This window comes from Stegostoma tigrinum, chromosome 31 (genome assembly GCF_030684315.1).
Source record: "Stegostoma tigrinum isolate sSteTig4 chromosome 31, sSteTig4.hap1, whole genome shotgun sequence".
Taxonomy (NCBI): domain Eukaryota; kingdom Metazoa; phylum Chordata; class Chondrichthyes; order Orectolobiformes; family Stegostomatidae; genus Stegostoma; species Stegostoma tigrinum.
This window is the reverse complement of record NC_081384.1, coordinates 3,359,268-3,378,228: the sequence shown is the minus strand read 5'-3', so window position 1 is coordinate 3,378,228 and position 18,961 is coordinate 3,359,268. Positions and strand designations below refer to the sequence as shown.

Genomic DNA, 18,961 nt, shown 5'->3' with positions numbered 1-18,961 from the left:
AGAAAGAAGGTGTGAAAGTGAGAATTTATGCATGACAGAAGTGAGGAGGGAGTGCACATGCAGCAGTCAACTTAAAACATGACTGAATAATTAATCTTTAGTTGTGGGTTCCACACTGACTCCAAACATAAACCGACAATAAGCAAAATGGCAAAGCACCTACCAATATCCACATTCAGCAACAGTAAACTGAAACTTGCTCCATTGTCTTCACTATTTTGTGATTTACTCAATTTTTGCAGTAAAAGGCAAGGTTGAAGAATACCAACAGACAGTAAACAAGTCTAATTCACTTCTAATTCCAATAATAAACTGCACCTCATTGGCGGCACTTGTTCTATCCCCTATAAGTGCAGCAAACATATTTTACGGAAAGTCAATGACACAGTGTCTCTTACTCAGCCACTCTATCACCATACATTGTGCAAGACACAAAGAGATAAATTTCCCAGCCAGGCTGTATGATCAGTACACCAAATGGAGAAAAATAGGCACCCAGCAGTGTTTACAAGGCATTAATCTAATCGGGGCTGGGGGGTGTCAAATGACACCTTGAAACAGTGGAGCAAATCAAGACCAGTTTATAACAGTCATCGAATTCTCGGATTAGATTAGGAGGCTTGTAATCATTTGCTGAAATCGGCAAGTGTTTGCGAATGTAGTTTCAATTGTGTTGGTTGGGGGGGGGGGGGGAGGAAATTGATTCGGTTCTAAGTCCGTTTCCGTGCCAGCAAATACTACCAGTGTCCTTTGCGTTAATGCAACATAACATCGGCAATAAATGATTAATGACTGTGGTGTTATCAGTGCAAATTTAATCAAGAAATAATGCAACAATTTTTCACCCACATCTTCCCCCCCCCCCACTAAAATGGGCAGTTAAAGCAGTTAGTGGATGAGCCACACAGAACAGAACAGTTTTGTATTCAATCCCTGGCCTACACAATATTAATCAATCATTAGCTGTAGTTCTGACCCATGGAACTTATTTTCTCCTACCTTGACTCAAATTTTTCTTCCTTTGTCCAGTCCATTCCCACTTGCATCTGCAATTCTTCTGACACTTACATCGGTTTCATACTTTCCAGTTGGCTGACACCAGCCACCTCCTCTTAACCTTGGACGTGCAGTCCATCTACATGTCCATCCTCCATCACCCTCTGTCCCGTCTTAGGGGTCTCCACTTTTTCCACAAGAGAATCCCTGAACTGACCCCATCCTCCACCACCACTTCCTCTCCAGCCAAGCCTGCCCTCACTTTGAACAAGTTCTCCTGTAACTTCTCTCACTTTCTTCACGTCAAAGGTGTGGCCATGGGTACCCACATAGGCCCTGGTTAGGCCTGTCTCTTGGTGGGACACTTGGAACATTCCTTTTTTGAATCCTGCTCAGATCTATTCGCATAACTCTTTCTCAAGGATATCGATAACATTGCTGCTGCTTCCCTCTCTCTGGAAGTGGAAAACTTTATCGAGTTTGCTTCCAACTTCCATCCTGCTTTTATTTTCTTCTGATCCACCTGTGGCTCCTCCTTTCCCTTCTTTGACATCTCTTTCCAGTTCCAGGGACAGCCTGGCCACCAATATGCACTACAAACCCACAAACTCTGATTGTCCCCATGACTATACATCCTCACATCCTGCATACTATAAGATCTCCATTCCATTTTCCCAGTTTCTCCCTCTCCATCGCATCTGACAATGCCACCTTCTGCAAATGGGCCTCAAAATTGTCCACCTTTTCCCTCAACTGAAGAGCTTTGTGGAATACCGACACTCCGTCTGTAAAAATGACCCTGAGCTTCAAGTTGACTGCCACTTCAACACACTACTCCCATGCCAACATTTCTGTCCCAGACCTGCTGCAGTGCTCCAGCAAAGCTGGACATAAGCTGGAGGAACATTTTCTGCCAATAACTGGTAGCCTTCAGGGCTCAACACTGAGCTAAAGAATTTCAGAATGTAAATACCTTCCTCCAAGTTTGTTACCCACCGCCACACTGCTAGGTCCTGTTTTGCACGAGTTGTTCCCAGCATAGCCAACTATTTTCAACCATTCACACTTCTTACTAGCACTCTGCCCAGCATTTGCTCCTTCACAGCATCTCTTTGTTTGACTCCCCTTTTTGTTCTCTCTTTCTTGGCACTGTCTCCATCTATTCCATTCATGCCCACCCCAACCTCAGCCCCTGCCATCAACAAAAATACCACACTTTCCCAGCAGCTTTCTTTTTAGTTCTGATGACGGGTCACTTGACTCAAAACATTAATTTTATTTCTCTGTTTTCAGATACTGCCCAAACATACTGAGTTTCTCCAAGGCTTGCCATTTTTGTTTCAGATTTCCAGCATCTGCAGTTCTTTGTTTTATTATTCTGGCTATAGTAGTGTTGCGACTACCTTCAGTGGTCTGTGTTAAGGAGAAGAAAGTCACCCTGGGTTTTGTTCTTCACTGCCATTTCACAATCACTGTTGAGTGGATGTGTGTGACCATCAAGGACAGATGTGATAAAAACCAAAAGAATCAGGAACAAAAACAGAAGTTGCTGGAAAAGCTCAGAGGATCTGACAGCATCTGTGAACAGGAAATCAGAATTAACATTTCGGGTCCAGTGACCCTTCCTCAGAACTGGGGTAAATGTGATTCAGCTCACCTATGACCTGTGATGTTCCTGCTTTTGAATAGTCTATCCACTCTCACTTTTAGTTGGCATTTAAAGAATATCCAGTATGAATCAATATCTTCAGCAAGGGCAGGTTGAAAGGCAATTGGAAAGAGTGGGTAAAAGCATTACTGTACAATTAGCTATTTAGAAAAGGACAGATCTGTGCTTAATCTCTACTCTGGTTCAATGAAGAGTGAGTCATTAAATGATATTTGATATAAAATCTTTCAAGCATAAGAGTTTTGTTAAAAATATTTGCTTGAGGGAGAAAACAAAATAGAAATGAATGGAAAGAGAAGTTCTTGAAAGAGAGGGAAAAGAACATGAAGGAAGGAATCAAGGGAGACGAAGAAAGAAGAGAAAAATGGAAAAGGGATGGAAGAAAAGCAACAGATAGAAAGGGAGATGAGGAGGACAATAGATGGGAAGGATATAAGTGAAGTAAGAAGGGAAAGGTCTGGAGCGTAGGGAAAGAGGGTAGAATAATGCAACAGAAGAAAGGGGAAAAGAACAGGAAGCTAAGGAAGGAAGAAAGTAGCAGTTAAGGAGAGAGCTAATAAACAAAGATCTCTGATGCTGAACACTCCATCATACCTTCAGCTGCCTAGGGTCTAAACTCTGGAATTCCCTTTTTAAAATCTGTAACTGTCTCTCCCTTCAACAAAACTCAGAAGTGCCCCTTCTAATAGTCATCTAACCTCTCCTAACATAGCTCAGTGTCAAAACATTTGATAATGCTTCTGTTAAGAACTTTGGGGCGTTTCACAACATTAACAGTGCCATATAAATGCAAGTTTTTGTTGCAACATTACCACATGCAATTGATCTTATCTATTCATTTTACTGGATCTTCCTAGCTCCGTTAGATCTGAGAAGTCAACGAGAGATGCCTGGAACATCAAACAAAATTCCAGCAACAGGTAACCACAACAAGGGAGACAATATTAAACAAGAGGAAGACTCTGTCAGCCACGGCTATCAATTTTACAAAGGTAATAGCTTCCCACATGACAAGCGAATCACTGACAGGCAAGATTCTGGCCTGTGTCTAGATGTTTTCTAATCTACCTGTTCAGAGATGTTATTACACACCGCTGGGACAGTTAGAACATGAACCCAAGCCTCCTGACTCATAGGTAGAGCCGCTATCACTGCACAAGAACCCTCTGGCCTTTGTCTAAAATACATAGCTGAAGTGATATCAAATGTTAATGCTCCACTAGCCCAAGGAGTTGCAGAACTTGGATCAGGAAGAAGCATAACTACACCATGGTGACTTGTGGATACACAGGCACAAAGGAAAGCAAGATATTTTGCCCAACAAATTCCCAACCCTTTATAGGCTGCTTTGAAGTTGAGGGCCGGTGCTAGGAAAATATCAGATAAACGTGTTGGGGTGGAAATCCAACTCTTCCCACTTCAGAGTGAACTTTCCAGTGGCAGGTCAGAGTTATTTTCTTCTTTTATGAATTTATACCTGAGATCAAGGGTATATGTTCACAGAAAATGACTACTTTGACTTACAAGTTCGAGAGCAATCAGGTACAATACTGAGTCAGAAGGACAGAAAAAAGGGAACAGGAGTCGACCTCTTGATCCTTTCAGTGTGTTACGTTATTTACAAAAGATTTTGATACAAATTAGAAGTAGAACTAAGCCATTCATTTAATACGATCATAGTTGAAATTCTGCCTAACCTTTCACCTTGCTGTACTAGCCCCAGATTCAAAATGCCTTTGCAAATTCTCTCAATCTGCCTCGAATATATTTAATGGTTAAGCATCCACAGGTGTCTTGGGGGGGGGGGGGGGGGGGGGGGGAATATAAAAGAATTATCACTCTTCTGTGACCCTTTGTTCTGAGATTGGCTTCACTGTCCTCGGATGACAGAAAGAGATGGGATGGGGAAGTATCAAACTGGGGTTACTCTCCCAACGAGTCGGAAGAGAGACAGAGAGAGACAGAAACAGACAGATAGATAGACACAGGGAGAGAGAGGCAATTGGCCTGGTATCTGTGGATGAACGTGGAATCCACACCACTACATGATTCAGGATTCCAAAAAAAAGCTGGTCAAAAATGTTTGAAGGTTACCCTGGATAGTTCAATAAGTCAACAACCTGTAATGTGACTAAGCTTTGTAAGCCTCTATATCATGTTAGCTAGTCAGTTGGACTCAAATAAGCTTCAGTAATGCCACGTTGCAAGAAATGGGACTAGCAGTCTTTGTTTGTTCTTCTCATCTCGGTCATTTCTACTGTTAAAGGCCTCACCCCAACCCCCTGACAAGGTTAAATCTTCCTGGATTGTGATGCTCACCCTGATGAATACCTTGTTTATAATCAGAGCTGCAAAAACATGTGGAACGTGCAGCACAAGTGAAGAAAAGACCGGAGTAAACTCTCTTCAGTTTCTCTAGATGTCCAAGACACATAGTGAAGGATGTCAACTATCAGACCAATAACACTGGAGCAGCTTATAAACATGGCAAATTGATCTTTATTACTGCAAGTACCCAGCAGGAGAGGAAAAAATTATTTGGGAGTTTGTAAACTAAACTTGGTGCTCATGTCCTACCTTCCTAAAAAGAAAGACCTGCATTTATATAGCATTTTTCACAACCTCAGGATGTCCCCATGTGTTTCACAACTAATTAACTCCATTCAAAGTGTGGTCACCATTGTAAAGTGGGAAAAGCAACAAAAAAGTTTGTGTGTTGCAATCAACCACAAAGATGCTGATCAAATAATTTATACTGTTTTACTGTACAACGTGAGAGACAAATATCAACCAGAAAACCAGACAGCACTCAACTGTTCTTCTTTGAAATAGTGGCATGGTATCATGAGATGGCAGAAAGGCCTCTACTTTACCTAATCCTGAAAAGATGGCACCTCCGACAGTGTAGTTAGTGCTCCCCTAATGCTGCACTGGGAGGGTGGACCTAGATTTTGTACTTAGGGCTCTGAACTGGGACATGCCTTCCAGTGATTAAAGCACTATCCATCTTGCTAAATCTATTTATAAGGTCATCAAACTTTCCAAAAATTATAGCAGTTTCCCTATTTTTGTTTCTATCAAAAATCCCTTCAGATCAACAGTTCACTTCAGACTCATCAGACACCTCATCTGATGAAGGCACTTTGACACAGCCTGAGATTCATCGGGTTACAAGCTCCTATCATACTGTAAAACGAGTCAAGCAAGAAGACAGCCCTGAAAAGCCCAGTCACAGTTACTGCTTCTTTAGAGGTGAGATATTTCAGACTTTGATCTTTTCTGACTGTTTTCACAGCAGCCCAACTCTTACTATCAAATGGAATATAGCATCGTATCTGCTCATTGACCATCTCTCATTAACAAATATAGCATCTTATGAACACAAGTTATTTGGCTTGTTCAAACTAAAGCAAAAACAGTAACTTCTAGCGACCCCTTAGGGTGTTAATGTCAGAGATTATCTGGGAAATCAAAACAAAAATCACAGAAACAATCCTCGACACTAGCACTGTTATCGTAATTACAAAAACTGGCTTTTTATGATTTTGGGCAAGGCCATTGTGGAGAGACTGGCCTGAGGATTCATACAAATAACTGCAGAGAGAGGCCTCACATCTGGGATCCTGAAGGTTGGAGAGTTTGGAAGTCTTTGCCTCAGAAGGTGGTGGAGACAGGGTCATTAAATATTTTTAAGAGAGCGATGGATAGGTTCTTGTTAGGCAGGGGAGCCAGGGGTTATCAAGGGCAGATGACAATGTGGAAGCTGAAACACAAACAGGTCAACCATGATCTTATTGAATAGTGAATCAGGCTTGAAAGGTCAAATGGTTTACTTCAGCTCCTATTTTGCATGTTTGTGCCTGTATGTATGTTTCTAAGGTAGGCTCTTGAGGCAAGCAGTAATGATTGCCTCTCCCTGTCATATGTACAATGCCAGCTAGCTTGTAGATCCAGGGATTCATTGGACTTGGGATGAAGAGACCAGATGCCAGTCTTGCAGAGGGCATGGGGTGATGAAATTAAGGTCAAATAGGGGCTCATCGTTAGGGACAGGTTTGGCCTGAGGTTTAAAAAAAATGGAAAAGCAGCAGAGACAACTGAATGTTTTGGTCCCATCATGACAACAAAACTTTTGAAATTTATAAGGAACCACTAGAGAATTTAAGGAGATAGCTGGTTACTGAGAAAATGAACTTTTTAAAAAATTCATTCATGAGATGAGGGCAGTTTCCTTCCCCAAGAGCATTAGTGAAGCAGATGGGCTTTTTCTCAAACAATTGGCAATGGATTCACAGTCATCATTAGGTTTAAACTCCAGATTTTTTTTATTGAATTCCAATTCCACCAGCTGTCATGGTAGCCTTCAAACGTGGGTCCCCAGAACAATTATCTGGGTCTCTGCATTAACAATCCAGTGATAATACCATGAGGCTATCCCCAGGTAATAACATTTAATTATGTTTGTCATGCCATCTTGTACCTCTACCAGAGCAGGCAGACAATGCCTCAGTTTAAAGCCTCATTCAAGGGGCACCTGCAAAGTGTAATACCCACTTCTTGCTTCACTGGAGAGTTGGCTTTGATTATGTGCTCAAGTCTCTGGATTGATGTTGAAAATGCTTCTGACTCAGAATCAAGTATCCTATCTCAAAACCAAAACTTACACAGCTGAACGGAGGGAAAATAGATAAAAGACATATAAGAAGGATCCCCACACACAAGTTCACACTACTAGGGTTATGGAAAGCCCCAATTCCTATTTGTGCTTTCAACAACCACTGTCAAAACCTGTAGGTATCCAGATATCTTGAGATAAGGTTTAGATCACCAGTTCACTGTCTTGCTCATGAGTGAGGTGGAGACTTGGAGGCCTGGAACTTCCTCCCAAACAACAAATGGACAGCACCACCCACTCAAAGGCAATTAAGCATAGACAATAAATCCAAGCCCAGCAGAGCCACTTACATCCTTCCAACAAATTTTGAAAGGGCAGAAAAGTGGCACTGAGAAACTGTACCTCTGAAAGAGACTGGAGAGGAGAGGAAAGAGAAGCATACTAGAAAGGTAAAATTCCCATCACTCTTAATATTCACAGTTGGTCATCAATATTGAAGGAAAATGCAGATAAAATACACAGTAATTCACCTGCCTGGAGACATCTACAACACAAAAGCAATTATATTCTACCTGACAGGGCTGGGAGATTTGGAAGATCGCAGACCCAAACCATGCCCTTCAGACACTGCCTCAGATGAGATAATGAGGACCAAGACTCCAATTTATCGCACAATTGCTGGGCGCAGCAAGCATGAACGGTTATTGCAAGAGGAAGAGTCCCTGTCCAAACAGCATCAGAGTCAAAGCATTCCTTCTTACAAAGGTACAGTCACTGTACAGTTCCAATTATTGTAAATCCTTCTCTTCTGCTCCAACTGTGGGTCAGTGCTCAATAGCACTTTTATTTCTGAATCAAAGTTGCGCATTCAAGCCACTCTGGACACTTAAGCCGACAGCCCGGTGCACTGCAGAAGTTGTGCAAGATAGAATGTAAATTCATGTCTTTTTCTTTCTAAAGCCACATCTAAGTGACTGAGATCTTGGGAGTTGCATATTTTATTTTTTGTGGTTTAGGGAATACAACCAATTGAACAGTTTGATTCAGTTGTTATTATTGACTCAGTTTTAGAAACCTCCAACATTTGAGCAAATTATATGGATTGATGTTCCGTTGCGGGATTGGGTGCAATACCATTGTTAGATATAAGGGGAAAGAGGAGAGGGGTTAAAGAAAGAGGCTAGTAATTGGAAAACAGGAGGCTTGAGCTAGCTTTCCTCTCCAGGACGGTCATGCTGTTAAAACTTGGAACAAGGATTTCAAGGATAATTTCCAACCGCACTGGAAGGTTTATTACCTTTGACATTCACAACAAACTTGCATATTTTATAGTGAATAAAGTATTTTTCTAATTAACGCAATCATTGTTTTCAAAGAGGTAGTCAGTTTGTGCACAATAAGCTCAAACAAGAGTCAAAACTGATGGGAAAACCTCTCTTTTTGTAAGGTTGTTTGGATAAATAATGGCCAGAACAATGAGGAGGACACCCTTGGATGTCTTCAAACTAGTGCCATGGAGTCTTCCACATTCACCACAGACAGCAGTTAGCTGTCAACACGGTGGCTCAGTGGTTAGCACTGCTGCCTCTCAGCACTAGAGACCCGGGTTCGGGTGACCCCTCCTCAGGTGACTGTCTGTGTGGAGTTTGCACATTCTCCCTCTGTCTGCGCAGCTTCCCTCCGGGTGCTCCAGTTTCTTTCCACAGTCCAAACGTGCAGGTTAGATGGATTGGCCAGGCTAAAGTGCCCAGATTGTCTGGGGATGAGTAGATTAGGTGGATTAGCTTTGGAAAATGCAGGGTTACAGGGATAGGGTGAATCTGGGTGGGATGCTCTTTGGAGGTTTGGCATGGGCTCAAATGGCCTGCTCCCACTGTAGGAGTTTGATGTGTTCCATTCTTTCTGTGCTAAGTCTCTGGAGTGGGTTTCTGGCTCAGAGATCGAGGTGCTACCCCTCGGCCCTAGCTAACACAGTGTACAAGCAAACAGCGTACTGGTTCTGTTGGTCAGACTGTAGCCATAACCCACACCCAAAGACCAATGCCTCAATATCAACTGGCACCAGTGAGGTGGTGGGTGAAGAGAGGTTAAAAACTAAAACCCATTTCTTCTGTTTTTTTTCTCTCAGGAAAGCAGACACTTGTGCAAGTGCTTCAACAGTTTGGGGCTCAGCTCCCCTCACGAAGCTCAAACAATGCACCACAAGGGTCACACTCTTTTAATCCAGTAGCAGAACTTTCTTGCAATCAATATGAAAGGGAAACCAGAGATGATGTCATGTCCAAGAAGAGAAGTCAGTTTTGCAAAGGTACATTTATGAGTTTTAATGAAGTATAAGACACTCCCCCTAACTACTGATAGAATCTTGAGCCAACATTAATCCAGTACACACCCATAACGAATCAGTCTCATTCAGATATCACCCACTGCGCTTGCTAACCTACTCTGACTTCCAATCTAGGAAAAACTCAACTTTAAAATTCTCATCTTTATATTCAAATCCTTCCATGGCCTTCCCCCTCCTATCTCTGTAACTTTCTCAGCCCTGCAGCCTCCTGAGGTTTCTGCATTCTCTAGTTCTGGCCCTTTGCACATTGCTGATTTTCAGCAAAAACAGAATACAGCAGACGCTGGAGAAACTCAGCAAGTCTGGCAACATCTGTGGAGACAGAAATGGAGTTAATGTTTCAGTCCAATGACTCTTCCTCGGAACAGCTTGTTCACATTGCAATGTTTGGTTGTGCCCTATGCTTCCGTAGTTACCTCTGTAAACATCTCCACTCCTTTAAGATGCTGCTTAAAACTTCTTGTCCAAGCTGTTGCTCACCTGCTTGATACTTCTGTATGTGGCTCAATGACATATTTTCCAACTACACTGTAAAGTTTATGATATTTCAATTTAGATAGCATTATATAAATGCAAGTTGTTGCTGTGCTGTTTTAACGCAAGGGTCAAAGTTTTTTGCAGAGAATCAAGCATCCATTACAAGTCCAGTACTGACTGGAAAGTCTACATTCTATTGCATATCTACTGTGGCACATGTGGGACAGGACAAAGCAGCCCCAATTTGCCCATTAATGGGCTTATACCAGAAAAACTGCCAGGTCCAACTGGTTCACAAATGTCCTTCAGGGAAATAACCTGCAACCAGTATCTAGTCTGGCTTTCACCTGATTCCAGTCCAAACTGCATGATTGATTTTTAAATGAATAGTAAATGTGGCCTCTTCAGGATCACCCACATTCAGAGTACAATAGAAAAGATAAAACTCAATTTCTGAGACAACAAGGTGTACAGCTGGATGAACACAACAGGCCAAGCAGCATCAGAGGAGCAGGAAGGCTGATGTTTTGGACCTAGATCCTTCTTCAGAAATGGGGGAGGGGAAGGGGGTTCTGAAATAAATAGGGAGAGAGGGTGAGGCAGATCGAAGATGGATAGAGGGGAAGATAGGTGGAGAGGAGACAGACAGGTTAAAGAGGCTGGAATGGAGCCAGTAAAGGTGCGTATAGGTGGGGAGTTAGGGAGGAGATAGGTCAGTCCAGGGAGGATGGACAGGTCAAGGGGGGCAGGATGAGGTTAGTAGGTAGAAGATGGGGGTGGGGCTTGAGGGAGGAGGGGATAGGTGGGAGGAAGGACAGGTTAGGGAGGTGGGGACGAGCTGGGCTGGTTTTGGGATGCGGTGGGGGAAGGGGAGATTTTGAAGCTTGTGAAGTCCACATTGAGACCATTGGGCTGCAGGGTTCCCAAGTGGAATATGAGTTGCCGTTCCTGCAACCTTTGGGTAGCATCGTTGTGGCACTGCAGGAGGCCCAGGGTGGACATGTCATCTGAGGAATGGGAGGGGGAGTTGAAATGGTTCGCGACTGGGAGGTGCAGTTGTTTGGTGTGAACTGAACGTATGTGTTCTGCAAAGTGGTCCTCAAGCCGCCGCTTGATTTCCCCAATGTAGAGGAGGCCACAATGGATACAGCAGATGCAGTATACCACATTAGCAGATGTGCAGGTGAACATCTGGTTGATGTAGAAAATCTTCTTAGGGCCTGGGATGGGGGGGGGGGGGGGGGGGGGGGGGGGTAGATGTAGGGGCAGGTGTAGCACTTTCTGCGGTTGCACGGAAAAGTGCCAGGAAGTGTGGAGGACAAGGGAGTCACAGAGACAGCGGACCCTTCGGAAAGCAGGTAAGGGTGAAGAGGGGAAAATGTCTTCAGTGATGTGGTCGGATTGCAGATGGCGGAAGTGTCAAAGGATGATGCGTTGATTCTGGAGGTTGGTGGGGTGGTATGTGGGGGTGAGGGGTATTCTGTTTTGGTTGTTATTGCGGGAAGGGGTTTGAGGGATGAGTTGCAGGAAATGCAGGAGACACGGTCGAGGGCGACAGAGTTGATCTGTGCTGAGCTAACTCATTAACATAGCCCAAAAGGCTAGACAGTATTAGTCTTTGTGTCAGTGGAGCTGGAGTGAAATGTGAAGGAGTCGTACAGCAATTGTACAGACCCTCTCCACAGTATTGGGTTCAGTTTTGAGCACTGCCTCTCAGGACAGACTTGTTGGCTTCAGTGACAATATAGGCCAGATTCACCAGAACAATAATGGGCCTAAAAAGAGTAACGAGGACAGTTCCGTAAACTTGAATCATATTTGCTTGAGTTTTAAATGTTGAGGGGTGTTCTAATTGAATCTCTTGGAATGATGAATGTTTCAAGAGGTTGGATACAAATAAATAATTCCTCTGGTGGGGGAGATCAAAAACAAAGTGGCATAATCTTAAAATGAAAATCAGGTTGTTCATGGGTGACATCAGGGCCTACTTTGTCACAAAAAAAGAGCCACGAATTCTAGGATTCTCTCCAGAGAGTCTGTGGCTTTTGAGAGTCAAATTAAAATTTCAAGAATGAGAACAATCGGCTGAATGGCTTCCTCCTGTTCCTGTGGTTCTCAGCTAAACATCAGATCAAGTAAAAGTATTGGGGTGAGACAGTGGACTTTATGATGATTGCTGCACTCACTGAAGTTTAAATACAAACTCGTTTAAATTAGCCAAGTCCTGATACTACTACTTCAAGTTCAGAAGGTGCCAGGTGTCTTTTATGTTTCATGCTGCATTAACTGATCTCAGTCACGCACAGCCGTGGAGGTACAACTGAGCTCAGATCCTGTGGGCTGACACAGATATGCTAACTCCTATTCAACAGCCAACAACTCGTGCCAGAAGTGAGCATATTCAGAAGTGTGCCAATACTGTGGCCACAATTTCCCAAAAATTGCTATTTAAATGCATGAGGGAACAGTAAGAGAGACTGCTCCCTAGCCTTGGAGACACAACCTTGCATAGTTGAAACTAATGGCTTGTTACAGTAGGAACTTATGATGAACGCTGAACATTGAATTCCTTCAACTGAGAGCTCATCCTGCTTTTGGTTTGGCAGGAATCATCCAGTACAAGAACTACACACCTGTTAACTTCGGAAACTGGACTCAGCCTCGATCATATTTCTGGTGGAGGGAGAGAGGGGAGGTCAGAGAGAAGTTTTTCAGGTTGTTTTTTCCCAAATGGGCTTGGGTTTTACCATCTTCAGGAGGACTACATTTTGGTGTGGGGAGTGTCTGCATTGGGCATCACAAACTGCATGAAACAGGTCTTTTCCTTTCTGTCTTTTTTGTATGCGTGTTCGTAGCCATCTGTTTAAAATGAAAGCATTACCATCAGTGTCGATACGTCTTAAGTAATAAATAACTGCATTTGAATGTCCAGGATCGAACATAGGGATTGACTAGAAAAAGTTCCCAGCACACTAAAACCCTTATCCCATCATGAGGCAGAGTCTGTAGGAATGTTTAACTGTATTTTCCATTCTGTTTCTCAACACTTCAGGTATGAACAGCTGCACAGGAAGCTTGCACTCTACCAAAAAGAACACAGCTGAAGTCAAGGTCCAGGAAGAATGCTTTAAAAAGGCTGAGCTAGCTTCAATATGCATTCTTCGCAATGTTTACTTTGCAGCCAAGGAGATGATCCCCAATTCCTCAACAGAAGCTCTGAATGAGCTGTGCATACTTCAAGGTCTCACAGACCTGGGAGGACTTCACTCAGACAAGCTCAACTCCTCCGATGATTCAATTGAGGAATTCCAGCAGGCCATTGCTGAAGTGACGGATGAAGGAATCCTGAAGAAGGCACAGTCCAGTAACTGTTTCAGTATCCTAATTGATGAGTCTGAAGACTGTTTCACAGAGCCGTGCCTATTTATGTACCTCCAAATCATTGACCATGTTGCAGGAGGGTATGAGCCAAAAACTTACTTCCTGGCTGTCAAAAAACTACAGGAAGAGGTCACAGCTGAAAAGATCACAGTGGAATTAGTCAATGTGCTGAAAGAAAAAAAGCTAGACATGAAACAGATGTGTGGATTTGCAATTGATGGCACTGCTTTGACAGATGAATGCAAGAACAGTGTGGTCACTCAGTTGAAGGCACAGGTTCCTGGTCTCTTATCCATCCAGTGTATTTCTCATCGATTAGCTCTCAGCATTGTGTCTGCTGCAGACACTGTCCCTTACCTAGTGAAGTACCAACAAACTCTCAACTCTGTTTATAAACACTGTGCTGGGTTGCCCAGGGACGGGCTTGAGGCCATGCAAAAAGTACTGAGAGACACATACAAACAGAGCAGTCCTTTCAAGGATATTTTGCCATCCAGGTGGCTTATAGTCAGAGCATCAGTTGAAGCTGTAATACGCAACTTTGGCAAACTTGTCTCGGTGCTCCAGAACAGTCAGTCAGCCAGAGGTGTGGGGCTAGCAAAGACCATGTGTACTTACAAATTCTTGCACTGTAGTCATTTTTTGGCTGACATTCTCCATCAGCTGTACATTCTGTGTAAGAGTTACCAGACGTCCAATGTTGACTTTTCAATTGTGCACCCCCTATTGAAATCAACAGTCACCACGATTAATAAGTTGAGCGCTGAAAGCACTGGCGAAATGCTTAAGAGTCTTTTGGCTGCACTGCCGGCCAATATGTGGGATGAGAGCCTCTCTGAAAGCTCATTTATGTTTCAGAATCACCGGATAAAAGCAGGCCGCCAGCAGAGGTCAGAGGCTGAAAGTACCTGCAGAACTTTCCTTGAAAATCTCACGTGTGACCTTAAGGCCAGGTTCTCCAAATCCAAGGATGCAGCCACCATAACAGCAATGACTGCCATATTCGATCCTGTACATGCCTCTGACTCAAAGAATAGGCACATCCAAACTGTGACAGATTACCTGTCTTCACTTTCTGATGACAGTGACAAAGATGAGTTTGAAATGAGCTGCAAACAGGAGCTTGTCAGCTTCATGAACTTTGTAGAGTCTCAGCCTGGTGTTCACACACTCATTAGCTCCAAGGATGTGTGTGAACTTGCACTGAAGCAGAAACTGATGTTTCCTGTTGTCAGTTCACTGGCAGAACGGTACTTGGTTTTGCCGATTTCAACTGCAGGTCTTGTGGGGACATTCTGTAGACAACACATGTTGAGGACCAAACTTGGGAACTCACTGACCACCAAGTCACTGGAGAACCTGATCAAGATCTCCATCCATGGTCCTCCTATCAAGGAGTTCAACTTCATAGCTGCTTATTCCAAGTGGGCATCCAGCAGGGCCAAAAGGGCACAGCAGCAAAAGAGTTAGAGATTTACTTGTGCTGATTCTTTCTTTTCCCTTTCGAACAAAAAAAAATTGTTTGTTATTAGCAAGGAAGAGAAAGGAACCTATCTGCAGCAAAACTTTGGAATCCTAAAACATAATACAGTTTCTGCTCAGAGTTTTGCTGCAGGCACAATGTACAGAAATTCAGGGCAAAGAAAACATCTAATTTGTTTAAACACTCTCCTTTCTAGAAGTTGTTAATATTGATCATGAATTGCATAGACTTCCCCTCTTTTTTATTCATTTACAGGATGAGGGTGTTGCTGGCCAGGCAATATTTATTGCCCATCACTAATTGCCCAGAGGGCAGTTAAGACTCAACCATATTGGCTGTGGGGCTGGAGTCGCATGTAGGCTAGAACAGGTTGGGATGGCAGTTTCCTTCCCTGAAGGACATCGGTGAAGTAAATAGGTTTTTACGATAATCGACAATGGTTTCATGGTCATCATTAGACGGTCTTACGAAGTCTGCCGAGGCAGGATTTGAACGTGGTCCGCAGAACATTATCTAGGTCTCTGGATTAATAGTCCAGTGATAGTATCACTAGGACACTGCTTCCCCTCAGCATTGATAACTCTGTCACCTTTCAACCTTCAAGCCAGTTCCTGGGACAGTTACAAACTGGTCAATAATTTAAAGAAAAAGAAAGCTTGCAACTATAAGCGCACCTTTTCGGATTGCTCAGAAACATCTCAAAATATTTCAAACAATCTGCTTCCTGATGCAATACGTGCTCTAGTTGTGCATGCAACTCTTTGGCATTGGTCGAGTTGGAAAGCTGGACTGATAAATAGATGAATAATTCAATGTCAATTTTTTTTTTAAAAAGTTTGCAGTTTCAATTTATTTAATGTCTTCTTTTGTTAATCGTCCTTGCAACACAGAAAGGTTTCCTCCCTTTTTCAGGTGTGATACAGGAGGAGGCAGAGAGGTGATGAAGGTATTGAAGAAAAAGGCCTGCATGTGATGCCTAACTCACTGCAGTTGGCAGAGCTACTGACATTTCATGATTGTCTATTGCGCCTGCCAGTTGCGCTGTAGTTGCAAGCAGAGAGACAGAATGGCCCTAACAGTGCTGTGCCAATGCAGAATTGCACGAGCTTTTTTTAAAAAATTCATTCATGTGGTGGCTAGGCAATATTTATCACCCATCCCTAATTGCCCAGAGGGCATTTGAGAGTCAACCACATTACTGTGGGTCTGAAGTCACATGTAGGCCAGACCAGGTAAGGATGGCAGGTTCCTTCCCACAGTTCATTAGTGCAGTTGACAATGGATTCATGGTCACTGTTAGATTCTTAATTCCAAATAGTTATTGAATTCAAATCCCACCATCTGCCGTGGCAGGATTCAAACTTGGGTCCCCAGAATGTTATCTGGGTCTCTGGATTAACAGACCAGTGATAGGACCACCAGGCCATCGCCTCCTCATAAAGAGCCAATGATGGTGGTCTGTTCAGTCATAACAAAGAAGTCCACATTTCCTGACATATATTTCCAGCAGGAGTCAGCGGATAATGATTCCGGGGAAGAACCCTTCCTTGGACTAGGGAGGCAGAGGTGAGGAAGTGCAGCTTCCCAGCTACTGCCACGGCTAGGACAACACCCTTGCTTTCCTTTAAATACTGCTGCAATTTTAAAGGAAGATTCACATTTTACAGCGTCTTTCCTGGCTTCACGATGTCTCAATATGCAAATGCATTTTGCAAAATGTTTTTGAAGTGTATTCACTACCGTAACCTAAGAATTGCAGCAACTACATTACACATAGCAAGCTCCCAAAACCAGCAATATTAAAGTCATTCTTCAACTAAGAGAGGATATTCTGTTTTCGTGGAGTTAGGCGAGGATAAATATAGGTCGAGACACCAAGAGAATTCCTACACTCTTCTCCAAAATAAACAAAGACAACTTTTACTAATATCTCAGACAAGAGAGGAGGTTGAAGTTTACTTAATCCAACAATGCAGCATACTCCTTCTGTATTACAGTTGAGGGTTAGTCAAAATTATGAACTGCAGTCTCTGGAGTCTTTAAGACTGTTTTCTGTACAACTGATTTAAACTGATGTGCTCTGCTGAATCTGAAACATTTACTCAAGGATGTCTTGGTTTTCTGTTAAAATTGTGAATTCCAATCAGATATTTGTACCTAGATAACAAAGTGTGGAGGTGGATGAACACAGCAGGCCAAGCAGCATCTCAGGAGCACAAAAGCTTTTGTGCTCCTGAGATGCTGCTTGGCCTGCTGTGTTCATCCAGCTCCACACTTTGTTATCGTGGATTCTCCAGCATCTGCAGTTCCCATTATCACATATTTGTACCTCTTGTTTTGTGTTTTTGTTTAAAGGAAGTAAGAATGCCATTAATCTATCTAAAATACATGCTAGCATTTTACAAGAGGATACACTAGGAAGTAGGAACAGTGGCCTTTTTATGCTTGGACAGTGTTCAAACTCAATCTTAAGTGTGTGTATGGAAATCATGTCTCACTAACTTGAATTTTTTGAAGATGTAACGAAGAGGATTGACATGGGTAGACCAGTAGGCGTGGATCTATATGGACTTCAGTAAGGCATTAGACAAGGATTCTCATGGTAGATTGGTTAGCAAGGTTAGATCACATGGAATAAGGGGAGAACTAGCCATTTGGATACAGAACTAGCTCGAAGGTGGTGGAGGGCTGCTTTTCAGACTGGAGGCCTGTGATCAGTGATGTGCCACAAGAATTGGTACTGGGTCCCCGGCATTTTATCATTTAAATAAATGATTTGGATGCGAACATAGGAGATATGTTAGTAAGTTTGCAGGTGACACTAAAATTGGAGGTTGTAATGCACTGCGAAGAAGATTTCCTCTGAGTACAACAGTGCCTTGATCAGATGGGCCAATGGGTTTAGGGGTGGCAGAGTTTAATTTAGATAAAGATGAGGAGCTGCATTTTGCAAAGGCAAATCAGAGCAGTACTCATACATGTAATGCTAAGATCCTGGGGAGTGTTGCTGAACAAAGAGAACTTCAGTGCAGGTTCACTGTTCTTTAAAAGTGGAGTCTCAGGTAGGCAGGATAGTGAAGAAATGTTTAGTATGCTTGCCTTTATTGTTCAGTGCATTGAATGTAGGAGTTGGGAGGTCACGTTGCAGCTGTACAGAATTTTGGTCAGGCCACTTTCAGAATACTACTTGCTAATCTGGTCTCCCTGCTCCCTGTTGTGAAACTTGAAAGAGTTCAGAGAAGATTTACAAGGATGTTGCCAGGGTTGGAGGGTTTGAGCTATAGGAAGAAGCTGAATAAGCTGGGGCTGTTTTCCTTGGAGCATTGGAGGCTGAGCAGTGACTTTACAAAATTAAGAGGGGCATGCATAGGGTGAATTGCCAAGGTCTCTTCCCCAGGGTTAGGGAGCCCAAAACTAGAGGGCATAGGTTTAAAGTGACAGGGGAAAGATTTAAAAGGGACCTAAGGGGCAACTTTTTCTACACAGAGGGTGGTGTGTGTATGGAATGAGCTACCAGAGGAAGTGGTGGAGGATGGTACAATTCAATATTAAAAAGGCATCTGGATGGGTATATGGATAGGCAGTGTTTAGAAAGGTGCAAGGCAAATTTATTTATTTAGGATATCTGATCAGCATGGATTAATTGGGTCTGTTTCCATGCTGTACAGATCTATGACTCTATGACTATGAAAAAATGAAAATCTTCTTCTTATCACCATATCATACAATATAGAAGAGGCCCCTCAGGTCCACATCAACAATTACTCTAAATCTACACCAGTCCCACTTTCTGTAAGGTGGACCAAAAATTCCCATCAGTTGTTGGACATACCCTGGATTTAAAAACTCTCTCAAGGGAGAAATTATGGGAATGATAGTTTATTGGATTAAAGTCACTGGGACTCCATGAACCAGAGGCAATAACTAAGCCATGAAAAGGCTGGCTGGAATAGACTGAGGAATATACAAGCCCAGGGACAGATGTCTGGGACA

The 18,961-nt window shown here is 43.0% G+C and overlaps 2 protein-coding genes across 5 annotated transcripts in view; one reads left to right on the top strand and one right to left on the bottom strand.

The window, feature by feature from the left end:
- LOC125466440 (uncharacterized) overlaps positions 1-16,606 on the top strand; it is a 34,243-nt gene extending 17,637 nt beyond the window's left edge. The window contains exons 4-8 of the mRNA XM_048560930.2: positions 3,523-3,657; positions 5,759-5,917; positions 7,860-8,045; positions 9,409-9,588; positions 13,157-16,606. Of these exons, the coding sequence (XP_048416887.1) occupies positions 3,523-3,657; positions 5,759-5,917; positions 7,860-8,045; positions 9,409-9,588; positions 13,157-14,955 (2,459 nt within the window). The 3' untranslated portion in view covers positions 14,956-16,606. The remainder of the gene's footprint in view (positions 1-3,522; positions 3,658-5,758; positions 5,918-7,859; positions 8,046-9,408; positions 9,589-13,156) is intronic.
- LOC125466442 (sorting nexin-11-like) overlaps positions 1-18,961 on the bottom strand; it is a 132,734-nt gene that overhangs the window by 68,502 nt on the left and 45,271 nt on the right. The window lies entirely within an intron of this gene.